Source organism: Lynx canadensis, chromosome D4 (assembly GCF_007474595.2).
Source record: "Lynx canadensis isolate LIC74 chromosome D4, mLynCan4.pri.v2, whole genome shotgun sequence".
In the NCBI taxonomy this organism is placed as follows: domain Eukaryota; kingdom Metazoa; phylum Chordata; class Mammalia; order Carnivora; family Felidae; genus Lynx; species Lynx canadensis.
The window spans coordinates 26,558,600-26,576,566 of NC_044315.2; the positions used below are offsets into that span (position 1 = coordinate 26,558,600).

The window sequence follows — 17,967 nt, forward strand, 5'->3', positions numbered from 1 at the left end:
AGATGAACATATGGGTTTCCAGTTTTGGATTATTAAAAATGAAGCTATGAAATGTAAGGTACAAGAGGACACATATTTTCATATTCTTAAGAAAATACCTGGGAGTGGAATTGCTAGATCAAATGGTAAGTGTATGATCAATTTTCTGGTAAAAGACAAACTGTTAAAAGTGATTGTACCATTTTGCTTTCTCGTCGGCAACAGGAGAGGTCCAGTTGCTCCAAATCCTTGTCAACATTTGGTGTCGTCTTTTAAATTTTGGCCATTTTAATGGGAATTAAATTAGTGGTAAAGATGTGCTTCTTACTCGTGGAAGTCTACTTGCATAATCCCACTTTAAAACTGATCATTTTGTTAACTTTAAGAAAAACGTAAAATATTTACAAGTCTCAAAGAAAATGGCTTGACTCTAGATATTTCGTTTCTCTTTCCCCCCCAAGAAACCTCCAGGCTCTCTAGGAAACATAAATCCTGTGTCAGGCAGCACTAGCTCGATGAAATTCACAGCCAGGATCTTCCTGCGTGGCCACAACTGCTAAGGTCTACAAATATTGTCCTTGCTTTTTTCCCCCCCCGGCTTAGCAGTACCTTTCTAAAAATATCCCACGGAGCCCGTCTGGGCCAGCTCTGAGACCACCCCCTCTGGCTCCACCCCTCATCGGGACCCGCCCACTGCCCGGGACTCGGCTTGAGGCAGAAGGAAGGTAGCTTCCGGTCTCGCGATTGGCTCTAATCCCGCGAGAAGAGAAGTCGGCTGCCGTCGGCGGCGGTGGTGAGGGAGGGGGTGTGGCCGGGGTATGCGAAGTCCCCAGGAGTGAGGGAGAGGGGGCGGGGTCGCGCGCACCCGGCGTACGCATGCGCGCACGCGGCCGGTCGGGCAGGGCTGAGGGGAGGGGGCGGCGGCGGCAGAGGCGGCGTCGTTATTTCCGCGGTTTGGACGGTGCGTGGCGGCGCGGGCGGCCACGGGAGAAGTAGGTAGGGACCGCCAGCGCAGAGCCATTGAAACTCCCTCCCTCCAGTGTCCTAGAGTCGCAGCCCCCCGTGCGTGTGGCAGACCCTGGGACGCCAGGTCACCCTGGGGCCCCGGCCCTCCCGCCGCGCTTCAGGTAGGAGCTGGAGGCTCCCCCGAGTCCGCTGCCCGCCGAGGCCCGGGCCTTGCCGGGTGTTGCCGAGGCGACGACCCGGCACCGGGCGTGCCCGCCCTCCCGCGCGTCGACAGCTCTGCCCTTGCTTCCGTGCCCTGTGGGGCCGGGGCCGGGGCCGGGCCGGGCTGAGCTGACCCGGGGAGGGCGGACGTGGGGCGGGTCCCCGCCTCAGGTGCGCCGCCACCCTGGGCCGGGTGGGTTGGACCCCGCGAGGCGCTCCCGCACTCCGTGCCCACCGTGCGAGGCTATGCGGGGGTCCAGGTCGGCCCAGAGAGTTCCGGCCAGGTGAGGGACCACCCTGACTTGAGTAGTTGCCTCATGGGCTCCCGGGCTGCAGGAGGGGACTGTGAAGAGTGTCTTGGCCATTTGTGGCCAGTGTGGAAAGTTGAAAGCTCTGGAGTTGGTTCTGTTGGGGCCAGTGCTGGGGCGGCTTGTGATTTTTCTTCTTAGATAGTGGGAAGGCAAACTCTTAGAGCCCTGGTAGGTGCTAGACTATTAGTAAATGAACAGCGATAGTGTCCGTGTAAGATTTAGTTGCATTAAGGTATTTTTTTTCCAGTACCATCTTCAAACTCGGATGAGGTCTGGCAATTTAGTAAGACTTCCATCGAGTACTTCAGCAAACACACAAGGATTGCAAAAATACCCTTGCCTTGAAAGCCACAATCTCTTTTACACCAGTGTTAATTTTATAGGCATTATGGTCATGAAAGCTTCTGTAGAAGATGATGATTCAGGATGGGAGCTCAGTATACCAGAAAAGATGGAAAAAAGCAATACAAGCTGGGTGGACATAACCCAAGATTTTGAAGAAGCTTGTCGAGGTGAGTTTGAATTTTTGTATTAGAAGCTCAAAATCTGGGAAAAGATAAAATACAGTCTTGATTGTGATTTGTGGACTAACTCATTAAATGTAAGGAAATCAACAGGTAAGTGCACTTTATCAAGTTTGTTAACCACACGTATTCATTCTCTACCTTCTGATTTTAACTTTCATTCCAAGCCAGTCGGTATTTGATATCGCATGAAATACAGATGTTGAAGCAATTTCTTCAGTTTGTCTAGCTTTAAGTAACAGAGTGGAGAGTACATGGCAGTAATTTCAAACTGTGGAAACATGAGTTGTATGGAACTAAAGATGTTAGTATTGTATGTTTGAGGTTTGTAAATGATCGAATCACATCATTCCCTGTTTAAGAGCCTTCAGTGGCTTCCTGTTCTGTGTAGAATAAAATCCGTATTCTGTCCCCATGGCCTGTATGGTCTGGTGCCTGCCTACCACTGACTTCGTTTTTGTACCACTGCCCCACTAGCCTCATTATGTTAGTCACAAGGTCCTTTTTATGTCATTAAGTACAGCAAGGCAGTTTCCCTTTGGACGTCTGTATATTTCCTTTTCTATGTTTTAAACTCCTTTGCTTCCAGGTCTTCACGTAGCCAGCTCCTTAAATGTTACCTCTCCAGTGAGGATTTCTCAAAACAACCAGTCTAAGCAGAGTTAGCCCCATTCTCTTCTGTACAACTCCATCTCAGTTGAATTACTTGTTTTATTTTTATCGTAATGCTTAACCTACTGTCAGAAACCGTCATTTTCCGTTATTTCTTGTTTATTGTCAACCTTCCCCACTGGAATGTAAGCTCTGTGAGTGCAGAGATCTTGATGTAGCCCTAGCACACAGAACATTTCCTGGTACATTGTAATAGTTTAATAAATGTGTAGGCATAAATGACGAGAGAAATGCGCATACTTGTTGTCTGAGAGGAAGGAGCCTTAGGGAGAGACTGAAAAGTGAAAGAAACAAATGGTAGAGTGAGAGCTTGAATTTGAAGAGGATGAGATCAAGAACATGGTAGGGAAATTAACTTTTGGGTATAGAATAAGGACATACTGAGACAGGAGGAACTGAGGTTAGGATTGGTGAAGAAACATATTTCTAAGTGGATGGTGAGGCATGGTGGAGGGATGCACACCTGGACGGCTTCTGTTTCGTTACTGAATGAGTTAAGTTTCTCATGCTGGTGAGGAGGAGTGTTTAGTGCTCTTGAGAGGAAGAGTAGAGACTTGGAGCAGCTGAAGGTGGAAAGAGAGCCAGCTGAATATAAGCAAAATGATAAATCATGTGCCTGCCCATCCACTGTTTCGAGATACGTGTCCAGTTAAAGTATGCGTAAGTGAGATAGTGGAAAGAACATTACGCTGGGACTAATTGGGGGACTGCTCATATCTGTGTATCCAAAGGAGAGAGAAAGAAGTCTAAGTTACAGTGTAATTGTTGTACCTAGAGATTAAACTATTAAGTGGATCATACCATCATTTTGCACTGATTATTTATTTATTTACATTTATGTATTTTTGAGAGAGAGAGGCAGAGCACAAGTCGGGGAGGGGGAGAGAGGAGACGCAGAATCCAAAGCAGCCTCCAGGCTCCGAGCCGTCAGCACAGAGCCCGAGGCAGGGCTTGAACTCACAAACCATGAGATCATGACCCGAGCTGAAGTCGGATGCCCAACTGACAGCCATCCAGGTGCCCCTGCACTAATTTTTTAAATGATCTATATTAGAGGGCTGTCATTCTGAACCTAAATGGGAAAGGTTTTATGAAGTTCATAAGGCATGAGTTGGGCTTTAAAGGAGTGGTCGAGTTTCTATAAGTGGATGGGAGGGAATTATTCTAGACAGATGAACCATTACAGCCAGAGTTTAGTGAGAGTTTGATGTTTGAGGAAGAGTAAATAATTTCGCTGCTTCATGGAAGAAACCTTGAATAGGCAGTATGGTTTAATACCTGTTTCAGTGGGGATTGAGAGGGGGTAGCATGTCATTTTGTTGCCAACCTCAAACCATTCTGTTAAATCTTCCATAATTAGCTCTTGCTTTGTCTCAGGAGGCACAGGTGTGAGGCATTCTTGAAACTAAAAAGTTAATGTAGATTTAGGACTTAAAGGCTGTTGGCAGTTCTTGAGCCTGTGGTATTAATAATTTGTTTTCTCTTCCTGAAATAATCAGATTCATGATGTCAGTTTATTTTTGTATTTATTTAATGTTTATTTATTTTTGAGAGAAAGCTCACATGAGCATGTGCATGTGGGGGAGGGGCAGAGAGAGGGGAGAGAGAATCAGAAGCAGGCTCAAGGCTCCAAGCTGTCAGCACAGAGCCCGACGTGGGGCTCAAACCCATGAGTTTTGAGATTATGACCTGAGTTGAAGTTGGATGCTCAACCAACTGAGCCACCCAGGCGCCCCTCAGTTTATTTTTTAATAGAGTGTGTTGGGGGAGAGAAGCAGGGTAGAGGGAGATAGAGGGAGAGAATCTCAAGTAGACTCCATACTTAGTGCACAGCCTGAGGGGGCTCGATCCTACAACCCCAGGATCAAAAGCGGGACACTCATCTGACTGAGCCAGCCAGGCACCCCCATGGCGTCAATTTAGTTTAGACTTCTGTTCTAGCAACTTTCAGAAGACCAAATTTAAAACAAATATTCTTAATACCTTTTTAAAATTTTTTTTTTTCAACGTTTATTTATTTTTGGGACAGAGAGAGACAGAGCATGAACGGGGGAGGGGCAGAGAGAGAGGGAGACACAGAATCAGAAACAGGCTCCAGGCTCCGAGCCATCAGCCCAGAGCCTGACGCGGGGCTCGAACTCACAGACCGCGAGATCGTGACCTGGCTGAAGTCGGACGCTTAGCCGACTGCGCCACCCAGGCGCCCCAATACCTTTTAACTGTTGTAGTGGTCTCTTCAGTAACACTGTGATGGCATTTGGCTAAACTATGGTGATTTATTTATTTATTTTGGTACTGAGAAAACAATCTGCATAGTGATCACAGTGTTCTTCATGCACATTTCTACTTGTTCTTTTGGTGGCTCGTCAAACTCCTCTGGATCAAATTGTAACTTTCATCACTTCCTTTATCTCCTGTTAGGCAGAGGGCACACATTCCCTTGACATTTCCTGTATCTGACATTGAGGCCCTTGGCTTTTTTTCCCCTGAAATTATTTTGAATATATGGTGCCATTATTGTTACTTTGCCTGATATATAATATATTCATCTAAATAACACCTCTGAGCTTTGCTTCTCCAGGAAACTTTGCCGAATTCAAACCATCTCTGCTTCCTATAAAAAGCTTTTGATCTTCGTATTTCATTTGGTTGTCTAAAGTTAGGTGCTTTCTGAATATAAACAAACCCTCAATTTAGAAATTTCACTTAAACACAGAAGATCATAAAACGTACGTTGCTCCTTCTACCTACCAGATTCCCTTCTTCCACACACTCTGTGGATAGCCAACAGCCTCTCCTAGGATGATGATACCTTCAGGTGTCTAGAACCCAGAGGTAATCTAAGGTTCATTATCATTACTTCATCTTTTTGAGCTTTAGTCTAGAAAGACATGGGCCCTTCCTGTCATCCCATCTTCTTATGTCTTTGATGGCTTCACTCATTCGTCATTAGTCTGTCTTTCTCAGAGGCCCTGTTGTTTAAGGCCTCTTTTCCCGTCCACTTTCTTCAACTCTTGCCCATTACTTTTCTTCAGAAGACTCCTTTTATTGATTTCTCTTCCCTGTTTCAAAACCTAGGATTCTTAAGCTTCTTTCTCTTCCTTTCTATATTGTCTTCTCTCATTTAGAACACTTGTAGGTGCCTAATATATATTTGTTTTAAGAATGAATGAATATATTAAGGCCGTGTTTCTTCAAATCAGAGTATCTGGATCTCCTACTTCAGAAGTTTTAGAACCCCTGCATTACATTAAATGGTATCATTTTGGGTGATTGCCTGAAACTAGCTTCATTATGAACATAAGATTGAGCACTGAAATTGTAGCAATACTTGATTATAAACCTTATTATCCAGTTGGTTTGCAGTATGCTTCTGTAATCTTTTTAAAGAAAATTATCGAACTGATTATATAGCATTTAACAATTATCGTAGAAAAAGTATAGACTCCTCCCTTGCTGAATTCATAAACCCCAATTTGAGAATCATTGTTCTAGGAATTTGCTGTTTGTTAGCACTTTATTCAAAGATAAAAAAAAAAAAAGATGGATGGAAATTGTCTTGGTGAAAGATCTGGGCACCCTGTAAAATACTTTTTTTTCTTTAAGTGATTTTGATTTTGGAAATGAAAATTATGTTTTCCTTGTTTCATCCTATCAAGAGTGTTTTCAGTCGTAAGGCATGGGGACTGGGCAGCGCTGGTAATTGTGGGTCACTTGAGATCAGCAGTTCTCCACCAGGGATGATTTTGCCCCTCAAGGAACACTTGCCAGTGTCTTGCAATGTTTTTGGTTGTCACAGTGGGGGGGTGGACTGTTACTGGTGTCTAGCGGGTGCACAGCAAAGATGCTGCACAGGGTAGCCCCCACAAAGAAGTAATTATTCTGCACAAAATGTCAATAGTACTGCATAGTTCACTCTCTTTAGATAACTTTCAAGAATGTTCAACTATCATTTACCCTTTCTGACCCTGGATTCTTCAGGAAAGGAACATACGGATACTGGATGTCTTAACACCTCTAACAACTAGCATTAACATAGAGCAAGCAGTGGGAAGAGAGTGGGACCGTTGATACATTTTGAGGGCTCTTCTGCATTGTTGAATGCATCTATCAGATTTTCTTCTTAATCAGGTGGGTATTGTATATCCTCCTTTATGTTGGGAGGTTTGGTTAACAGAAGAGGTGTCCTCAGAACTCACCACTTTCCCTCTTTGAGGTGGTTATTCCAGTATTCATAATTATAGATAGCATGCTTCTATTATTATTTCTTGATTCCTCGCACTCCCATTTTGAAATCACGTATGTACCTCTACCCATATAGTTATAGCTACACTATGGATAAGCAAATATTACCTATTGTGGAGTCCAAGAGTAAAGCTGTTATTTTTCCTTCCCGCACAGTTTTGTTATATACAAAAAACTCTTATTCAGAATCTTTGTAGTTATCATTAGTTCTACCTTAGATTGTTCACCTTAGATTGTTCATTTGTCTTAAGCTCCTTAAGACATTCAGATACCTCAGACATCGTATTGTTTTTCATCTCTTTGAAGAAATTTCTCCTCGAGCCTCTTACTGCTCCAGTCTGAAGCTTTGTACATAGTGTGATCCTGAGATCATCAGCCTGGGGTTTCTTACTTTAATATAGATTAGACATCTTTTTTTTTTTTTAATTTTTTTTTACATTTATTTTTGAGAGACACAGTAAGACAAAGTGAGAGTGAGGGAGGGGCAGAGAGAGAGGGAGACACAGGATCAGAAGCAGGCTCCAGGCTCTGAGCTGTCAGCACAGAGCCCTACGTGGGGCTCGAACCCACAGACCGTGAGATCATGACCTGAGCTGAAGTTGGACGCTCAACCGACTGAGCCACCCAGCCACCCCTAGATTAGACATCTTTTTTCTCCTTTTGAGTAAAATGCATGGGAGATACAATTTTTTGAGGCTCTGGGTGTCTGAAAATATTTTTATTGTATCCTCCCACTTTATTGATAACATAGTGTGTCTGGATACCTTTAAGAATTTTGAGGGCATGACCCATTGATGTTTTTGCTCTGATTTTGCTATTAAGTAGTTTGATGACATTCTGATAACTGAGCTTTCCTATGTAACCTTTTAGAGTCTTCTGTTTGACCTCTTATACAGACCTCTCATAGTGGCTTGCCTGGTTGATGACTCTGGGGTCTTCTTACCTTGTCTGATCTTTCAGTTCTAAGAAACTTTCTTTAATTACTCTATTCTTTCTTTTCTTTTCTTTTCTTTTCTTTTCTTTTCTTTTCTTTCTTTCTTTCTTTCTTTCTTCTCCTCCTCCTCCTCCTCCTCCTCCTCCCCCTCCTCCTCCCCCCCCTCCGTATTCTCCTTACAAAAGGATACTGTTTTTTGGATACTGAACCTTTCTTTGGGAGGTGCTTAGATCGTGAGAGTGGAGCCCACATGAATGGGTGTAGTCCCCTCTGATATTTGAGGTTACCATAGAAAGATGGCTATCTAGCAAGTAGACCCTCACCAGATATTTGCTGGTGCCTTAATCTTGGACTTCCCAGCCTCTACAACTGTGAGAAATCAATGTTTGTTGTTTATAGCTGTCCAGTTTATGGTATTTTTTGTTGCAATAGCCTGAATGGACTAAGACTCGCATCTTCCAAACCTGCTGATTTTTTCTTTTCCACTGTAATGTTTTTAAGACTTCTTTTCTCAGAACAATTCCCCCCTCCCCTTTTTTTAAGTAAAATGTCCTGGTTTTGTTTCAGGGTTGCACCGTTTTATCTCTCTAAGGATAATAGTTCTTTTGAATTTTCCTCTACATAGTGTCTTTCTGCCAACTTGCCTTTTTGTTTTTCAAGTTTGTTTCCTTTATATCTTTCATATTTGAGGATTACTTCAGATACCTAAGATTTCTTTGTTGTCTGAGGGTGGGAGACCAAAAGCCAGTGGGAACCTCTGAATTTTTGAGTGGGACTTACTGATGTGGACTTGACTGGTGCTGGTGCTCTGACTTGACTGCCTGTGATTTAACAGATAAGTGAGGGAAGAGATCTGGGGTTTTCACATACTCACTTAATGCCCCCTCTTTCCAGTGTTCTACCCTGGCCTTCAGGTAACCTTATGTCCCTGGGGACATTTTCCCTCTCTTCTCAGAAAGTCTTCAGTGTTACGTGTGGGGAAGGGAGGGCAGTTTTCCTGCGCTGTACATTAGGACAGGGCTCTGCGCTGTCTGCTCAGTTCCATGTTTTAGCCTCCCTTTATCTGTACTTTTAGAGGCAAATGGTAAGTCATGTTTTGGGCTTTCTTCACTCCTGCTTTTTAGGATTCGGTTTTCTTGAGTTTGCTAAGAAACTACTTGTCTTTTTGTTTCCAAGTTGTACTATTACACTATTTCTGTACCTGTTCCTCTTCTTTGGAGTGTATACCTTTCTTAAAACACAAACACACACATACATACTTCCTTTGGTTGTTCTAATGAAATTTCTGGAGGGAATTAAAGGTAGTTGCCTGTGTTCAATTGGCCACCCTTACCCAGTGGTAAACCTCCGTCATTTTGTTTAAATATTACTATTACAGTGGTATTGGATTTCGGTTATATCATAGATTCAGTAGGGTATTCATAAGGATCCTAGCTGGGAACTTAACCATCATTTACAACGTTATGGGTAGAAATTTAATCAAAGATCTATAACGTCTGTTTACACATGATCTCATTTACAAGATGATAACGTATATGTATTTGCGTTGTCACATAGGTGCATGTTTTTCTTTTGCAAGATAACGTTTCATCCAAATGAGCATATGATTCAACTGCTGCATACCCAAATTCCACCACAAGTTATGATTCATTGTTCATTTCCAAGGCAAAATGAATGATGTCCTCAGTAAAATGTTAGGAAATTCTGTGACCCACAAAGTTGAGTTAAATTTTCTCTCACAGCAGATCCATTCATACTTTATATGAGAGTGAGGATAAAAGAAAAAGACGATTGTCAAGGTAGTCAAAAAATTTGAATCATCAATTTTTCCTCATATCTAACTTTTTCCTTTGCTTGGAGTGGTTTAAGCTATGTACTACTGTACCTATTTAAGGCTTTAACTTAAAAGTAGAAGTAACTACTTTTTAATCATTGTGTTAACTTAGTTCAGTGGTTTGGTGCGTCTGTAATCCCTAGGATCATCAAGAACATTTCCCACAGCATGCAAGATCAAAACAATTTCTGCAGTAGTACTAAGATGTTAACTTGCCTTTTTGACTCTCATTCTCTTATTAGTAGTCCAGAGACTACATGATATGTTATGATGTCATTGCTCTGACTGCTAATGATAAATGTAAAACATTATCCTTCTCGCTAAGTCTTTTCAGAACTGCTGCATAGTTGGATAAGACCCAGACTACTCAGGTCTGTAGTGCTGTAGAAGAGCATGATTCCGTGTCCAGGTGTTGATCATGCAGTAAAAGTGCTTGCACTCTGCTTAGTTGAGCAAATTTTCAAGCTTCCTGCCTATAGTTTACTGTGATCTGATTCCTGGTGTTCTAAGGGACCATACTGAGAGTCAGCTAGTTCAGCAGTTCATTTTACAGATAAGGAAACCAAGGCACAGAGTAACTTGGTTCAAGGTCTGTGGAGTGTTTTTCTTTTTAAGTTTGGTGAAGCTATTTGGTACCCTAAATCTACCATAAGTATTTGATAAATTATTACAGCAGTTCTCAAATTTTTTGATTTTGGGACCCCATTATACTTTTAAAAATTATACCTTTACACTCAAAAATTGTGTGTTTCCATACGGATATGGATATAGATGTTCATTAAAACTTAAAACAAATTTTAAAAATACCTCCCAATTGATTTAAAAACAATTATAAACCCATTCCATGTTAATATGTCTTTTGATGAAAAATAAATTATTTTTCAAAAGAGAATAACTTCCAAGACTAGAGTTGTTTTATATTTTTGAAAATCTCTTTAATGTCAGCGTAATAGAAGGCATCTGAATTGCTAATCTATCTGTATTTGTTGGAAGTATATGAGGTAAATCTGGCCTCACCAGATATATAGTTGAAAAACAGGAACCTTTTCAGATAATTGTGGATATACTTCTTTGATATTACAGTACAACAAAACTTGACAGGTGGTAGTTTCTTAAAGATGAGTTGTGATATGGAATCTGAAGATCTGAAGACTTTCCATGCTCTCTGTTACATTAAAATCCATTGGTGTGCCTTGAACTTAGAATGCTTAATTTTGGAACGTGTGTCTCCATTTGGAAAATATTGGTTCATTGACTTAAGCATATCTTCTAAATGCTGATATATAATACTGAAAAGCACATTTGTTAATATTACCACTATTATCAGAAAAGTCTTTTTTAATATTGGGAAGCTATCAGGTTCACAGTGGTAAATATGTTTCTCCAAATTCTAAGTTTTGCTTACAAGCTCGAATTTTATCATTGGCAACACAAAATTTCAGTTTTTCTTAAAGCAACAAACTCCTTTCCAAGAAAATGGCATATTCTTAAGTCTGAATAAGTATAGTTTGTCATTTGTTCTTTCAAGTAAAAATGGTGTTCCATTGTAATTGTGCAAGTGCTTTTCCTTACAATAACAGCTTACTTTGATATGCAGCAGACGTGTTTGTTTATATTTCCTATTTTGTCAAATAGAATATTTAAAAGATGTACTCAAAGATTGAGACTTAATCAGGTAAATCAGGACCAGCACTAGAATGAAGTGAGGCACCTAGGGTGGAAAACTTAAGAATTCACTACCTGAGGGGCACCTGGGTGGTTCAGTCAGTCCATCTCTTGATTTCATTTCATGGTTTGTGAGTTTGAGCCCCATATCCGGCTCTGTGTTGACAATGTGGAGATTGCTTGGGATTCTCTCTCTCCCTGCCCGTCTCCTGTTCATGCTCTCCCTCTCTCCGTCTCAAAATAGGTAAACTTAAAAACAAAAACAACTCACTACCTGAAAGTGAGCTCATGCTTAAATTTCTCACAGGAAATGCTTCACTTGCTGCACCCTGGTCCCAGCCTTGAGATTAGTGATTTTACTGCTTCACCAAGCACTTAAGTGACATTTAAAAATGTTGTCTTTTTAACTGCAAGTGCTTGGAGGTAAAAAAATACACTATTTAGCTTGGGGGCCACTGTCTTAATTTGTGGTGAAGCTAAAGCAGTGTAGCCCTCGTTGCTTTTTTATTTTTCCCTTTATGCTGTTGCTCTTGTATTATCAGTGCAGATGTCAATACAATGAAAAAGAAAATGTTTTAATATTACTGTGAAAGTAATTTTAATGTTACAGACACCTGCGTTCCCAGACCATCTGTGAGAACTGCTGTTATGTTCTGTCATACTATATTGTAGTTTTTGATATGCTTCTCATTGATTTATCTGTTTTGTTACCTGGAATTGTTAAAAATGAATGTTCTTTAACTTAAGATCAGTAGGAGGGGTACAGTTCAGAAAACTGGGGCTTTGCATCTTTTACCGGATTTGACCATCAATATTTAAGTTACTTAAAATGTTACAGTAGTAGTTCTCCCCTTCCCTGCACATTGGGATTTTACCTGTAGTGGTTTGAAACCATTGCAGAGGGGCCACCCCTAGAATTTAATTGGTTTAGGGTGCTGCTTGGATGTTGGGATTTTCACAGGCTCCAGAGTTGATACCAACATGAAGCCAAAGTTGAGAACTGCTTTATAGAGGATGAATACTGTTTTGATTAGCTGTTTACTCAGATGTTTTCTACATTTAAATAAAATGGGATTTCCTTTTTTTCTTTTTTCTTTATATTTATATTTATTTTTGGGAGAGCACAAGCAGGGAAGGGACAAAGAGAGAGGGACAGAGGATCTGAAGCAGGCTCTGCACTGACAGGCTGACAGCATGAGCCCGATGTGGGGCTTAATTAACGAACGTCAGATCATGACATGAGCTGAAGTCAGACGCTCAACCGACTGAAGTGCCCCTAAATAAAATGTAACTTTAAAAAGTAGCTTTGACACTGTTCCTGGGACAAAAAAAAGGTTAGATTATGACCCCAAGCGATTTAAGAAACAACTTAAAAGTGGTAGGGGCACCTGGGTGGCTCAGTCGGTTAAGCGGCCGGCTTTGGCTCAGGTCATGATCTCACGGTCCGTGGGTTCGAGCCCCGCGTCGGGCTGTGTGCTGACAGCTCAGAGCCTGGAGCCTGTTTCAGATTCTGTGTGTCCCTCTCTCTGACCCTCCCCCGTTCATGCTCTGTCTCTCTCTGTCTCAAAAATAAATAAACGTTAAAAAAAAAAAAAAGCGGTTTAAGAAAGTTAAAAAACAGCAGTCAGTTCTGTGAAAAAGCATAGTTGGGGGAAATTTACTAGTGATATTTTAAAATGAGGTTGGTAGGGGCGCCTGGGTGGCGCAGTCGGTTAAGCGTCCGACTTCAGCCAGGTCACGATCTCGCGGTCTGTGAGTTCGAGCCCCGCGTCGGGCTCTGGGCTGATGGCTCGGAGCCTGGAGCCTGTTTCCGCTTCTGTGTCTCCCTCTCTCTCTGCCCCTCCCCCGTTCATGCTCTGTCTCTCTCTGTCCCAAAAATAAATAAAAATGTTGAAAAAAAATTAAAAAAAAATAAAATGAGGTTGGTAATTCTGATTGGATTTTTGTGGCCTGTGGTGGGTTGCTTGCTAATTATTAAAAGTTCAATTTATAGGGATTAAATATTCATCGTGTAGAAGGCATTATGTTAGTAATGGAGTAGAAATAATTTCTTAGAAAATGAAGTTTAAAGTAATGAAAGCCCATTTTCAAACAAAACTGTTTTGTTTCTTTTTTTTTCTTAGAATTAAAATTTAAATATAAAGATGGTGTTATTCAAAGGATTTTTCTGTTTGTTTCTTTTAGAATTAAAGTTGGGAGAACTGCTTCATGATAAGCTGTAAGTATTTGAAATAGCGTAGTTTAATATTTCTGGGTTTTTTGTGTGTGCAATAGTATTCCTTGAGGCCTGGGTAATACTACATTTCAAAGCTGTAAAAATAAAATGAATTAGAAATCTATTTTTAATCTTGGTGAGCTGTTTTGGGGCAGCTGACCTTAGTTATGATATGAAATGGTTGTACCTGGTAAAACTATGATTTATGGTCCTTTCTTTAAGAGTTAGATGTATAGGATATGGAATTTCTTGAGGAAAAGATACAGATTTTGTGTTATCTGTGATAGGCTGGTTGATGACCAATGATGAATGATTTAATGGCTGGATGAGAGAATCCTGGGAAAGGCGAAAAAAGGGAGATGCTTGATTTTATTTGTACTCCCGCAGATAACCTCAATTCCCGTACTACTATGGCCAGGCTCAATTTCAAAATTAGGAATGTGAAATGTTAAATCAGTTAATGGCCAAGATGGGACATTTGAGGAGCAGGAGTAGATCCTGAAATTTAATTTTTCTCAAACTAATGTGAATCGGAGACATCAAGGGGTTTTTAAAACACACATTGCTGGGCCCAACCCCCCAGAGTTCCTCCTTTAGGGCTGGTGTGGGACCCCGCAGAAGTTGAAGTTCCAACAAGTTCCCAGGTGAGGTTGATGTGCTGATCCAGGGATCGACCACACTAAGAACCACTCTGGGTCATCCTTTTGGTGCTGCAGGCGGTTCTAGGAAAGATAAACGAAACCATACCACAAACAAATGCAGGAAAGAGTGTGACTCCTCACTGTGGAACAAGATTTGAGAGAAGACAGCTGAAGAGGGACCAAGTGGTCTTCATTTCCCCAAGGTTTTAGGCTCAGCCCAGGAAACATGATTGTCAGCAGCCTCCCCTGAACACCTATTAAAGTTATATTCTTGTAATTTATCTCTCCCTTAGCTGTCTTGTATTTTCTCCCTACTATACAATCTTCTAACATATATGTAACTTTTTATCTTTACCGTTTGTTTCCTTTCTCTGGAATCTCGGCAGGCAAATTTGTTTTGTTCACTTGAACCTAGAACCGCGTCTAGCATATATTAGGTGCTCAGCATTTGTTGAATGAATGGAGAAATCCTAATTTAATGCTGCTATAATTTCTGTAGAGCGTTTACTAATTAGGCAAGTACTTCACTGGTCTAGGGTTTTAATTGTGCCATTAAAAACTTGTTTTTGTTCTCTTGTAAGTAATGGATACTTTGTTTTAAACGAATTCAAACATTAGAGATGAAGCAAAAATTTCCCATTATACTGCCCCCAGGTCCCCCACGCTTACTCTTTGCTCAGATATCACTATTATGAGATTGTTGCATGTCCTTTTGGACCTATAAAATATATATATGAATAAAATCTGTAAAAATAGTTGATTATGAATTCCTGTCTATAGTATGTATTATTTTGAAAATTCTTTTCCCATTCAGTGTATCTCGGAGATCTTTCCATGTTAGTATATAAGCTATACCTCGTTCATTTTAACTGTTGCTTTGTATTTTACAGTGACTATACCATAATTTATTCTGCAGTATCCCTATTGATGGACATTTAGATTGCAACATGGGAACATGGGATTAGTAACATGGGAAAATTGAAGACATTTAATTTATACAAACCTCTTTGTATGCATGTGCAAATATATTTTAGGATGGAAGCCTAGAAATCAAATGACTGGATTTTAATAGGTTCAGCCAAACTTTACTAAAAAAAAGTCTGTATCAGTCTCCCACCAACAGTATATGAGAGTAAACTAGGTATATTTTTTAAGCTTTCTGAGTGGCCAAAGCAATTCCTCATTGTTTTGTTTTGCATTGCCTGATTACATTTGAATTTGAGCAGCTTTTCACTTTTATTATAAATATACACTTTTTTCTTTTGTGAATTGTCCATTCATGTCCTTTGCCTCTTTTTTTTTTAAATTTTTTTTTTTAAGTGTCTGTTTATTTTTGAGAGAGAGACAGAATGTGAGTGGGTTAGGAGTAGAGAGAGAGGGTTAGGGTTAGGGTTAGGGTTAGAATCCGAAGCAGACTCCGGGCTCTGAGCTCTCAGCACAGAGCCCGATGCAAGGCTTGAACTCACAAGCTGTGAGATCATGACCTGAGCCGAAGTTGGATGCTCCACTGACTGAGCCAGCTAGGCGCCCCTGTCCTTTGCCTCTCTTTCTTTGGACTAGTTGCCTTATTTGTTGTATGAGTCAGTTGTATTCTGGATAACAACTTTTTAAAAATTACCTATATTAAAAATACCCTTTCTAGATAATTATGGTGTTTTAACTATGGTTTATTTTCATTGCATATAAATTTAAAATATTTACACAATTGCATACATCAGCTTCTCCTTTTATAGTTTTTTGAAATTATTGAAAATCTTTTTTTTGTTCAGAAATTCAAAAATTATTGAAATCTTTTGTTTGTTTGCTTGTTTTAGGTATAGAACTTAAATCTGCCTGGGTTTACTTTTTAAAATTGTGTGAATCAAAGATTTCACATTTTCCAGATGGTTAGCCACTTGTTTCAGCAGTATTTATTGATTAATCCACTATTTTTCATTACTTTGAAGTTCTGTCTTTATCATATAGAATTCCTACAGAAATGTGGGTTTAGACTGTTTTCTATTGATCTGTGTGTTCTAGAATGTTTGTAATTATTATGTCTTATAGTATCTTTGATATTTGGTGAATACTGTTTTTGTTGAAAGAATTCTCTTCCATTTTTGCATATTTTCTGTTTTGGCTTGGCAAGCTCTTTGAAAAATACTATTTGGGTTTTGATTAGCATAGTTTAGAGTTGTTTTCAATAATAACATACTCATCTTGTCAGATTATCTTGAAGCATTGAGAGATTTGAGGGATTGAAGGGAAGAGTTTGTCTCCTTAAAGCTGGTTTTAATGTCTTGCTGCTTTTCTAAGAGGAAATGATGTATTGTAACAAGGTAATGTCTTTATTTTCCTGGTAGTCTAATAGCTTAGACTAAGCAAAATGTGAAGTCAGTAGCTTGATCACCTATCAGACTTTCTTTTAAGCTTTTCTTGTTCCTGTCCCATTTTTTAAGGCATATCTGTTAATGATATACTCACTAACCAGTCCACAGTGCACCACAACTATCTGTTTATATGGCTAATAAGCCATAAATACCAGATACAAGTTAACACGACTCCTGGATTATTTTTCATTATGTTACTGCCAGAACTTCGGGCATTGTAGATGTTAATGTGCTGCATTATTCCTATTATTCAAGATATAAAGAAAATAAATCAAAAATTACATTTGGTAATGATTATTCCAATACAACTTTCTAAATATTAAGTAGAGAAAACCATTTAAAGAAGGCAAAGTGAAATCCATTATAGGTCAGTTGATCTTTTTTCCAAAATTTCTAATGTGCAACCTTTTTAAAGGAAACACAAAAAACAATTTTTGTTTTTTCACCTGCACAGTGTATGCAAATAATTTGACCACTACATAGAATTTTTATGTTAAAATAAGATTATTTAATTTTTTTAATTTAAAAATTTTTTTTTCTTTTTTTTTTTGCGAGAGAGTTACATACATGCATAAGCCAGAAGTGGGTAGAGGAAGAGAGAGAATCCTAATCAGGCTCCATGTCCAGTGTAGAGCCCGACAGTGGGGCTTAATCTCACAACCCTGAGATTATGACCTGAGCTGGACATTTAACTGACTGAGCCACCCAGGTGCCCCAGAGGGAGATTATTTAATTGAAATAGAAGTGTTAGCAAATTGGAAAGACTAAATATATAGAACACTATATATTTAAAGTACTATAATTATTATATCATTGAGGGAATCTGGGTAAACTTAACTCGTTCAAAACAATTTGTGGGGTCAATTTTTTTGTTTGCAGATTTGGTCTTTTTGAAGCCATGTCTGCCATTGAAATGATGGATCCCAAGATGGATGCTGGCATGATTGGAAACCAAGTTAATCGAAAAGTTCTCAATTTTGAACAAGCTATCAAGGTAAATACCATTGTGCTTTTTGTTTTATCATTTGTTATTCCACATGTTAAAACAGTGCCCATCAAACTTGGCATATTAAAATACAATTTTTTTACAAGCATCTCAGGTACATAAACAAAACTTAGTTACAAGCTTTAGTTATCTTTTTTTTTGAAGTCTGTAAATTGTTCAAAGGTCTTCATTACAAGCTGGCACTAAATTTGTGTGTGTGTTTACTAATTTTTTAAAGCATTTCAGTATATATTCAAATACCAGGGTAGTTGGTTAAGCCTTTAAGTTTTATATATTAACACACTAAGCAGAATGCTTGTGGTTGTGAATTTGAAATTCATTCTGTGAGGATTGACTTAGAAATTCATTCACAGTTGCCACAGAGTTTAATTTTGCATATTTTATGAAGAAAGATGTGCTAAATAA

General features: G+C 39.7%; 1 protein-coding gene across 4 annotated transcripts in view; it reads left to right on the forward strand.

The window, feature by feature from the left end:
- Positions 1 to 875: 875 nt before the first annotated feature.
- The window catches only part of NAA35 (N-alpha-acetyltransferase 35, NatC auxiliary subunit), a 96,626-nt gene continuing 79,534 nt past the window's right edge, over positions 876 to 17,967 (forward strand). Inside the window, exons 1-4 of one of the 4 annotated variants that reach the window (XM_030294487.2) lie at positions 876 to 975; positions 1,841 to 1,969; positions 13,516 to 13,549; positions 17,436 to 17,550. In XM_030294487.2, the coding sequence (XP_030150347.1) occupies positions 1,846 to 1,969; positions 13,516 to 13,549; positions 17,436 to 17,550 (273 nt within the window). In that variant the 5' untranslated portion in view covers positions 876 to 975; positions 1,841 to 1,845. Of the gene's footprint in view, positions 1,107 to 1,840; positions 1,970 to 6,634; positions 6,785 to 13,515; positions 13,550 to 17,435; positions 17,551 to 17,967 lie in introns of those variants that run through there. The other 3 variants (XM_030294489.2, XM_030294490.1, XM_030294491.1) reach the window with 3 other exon arrangements.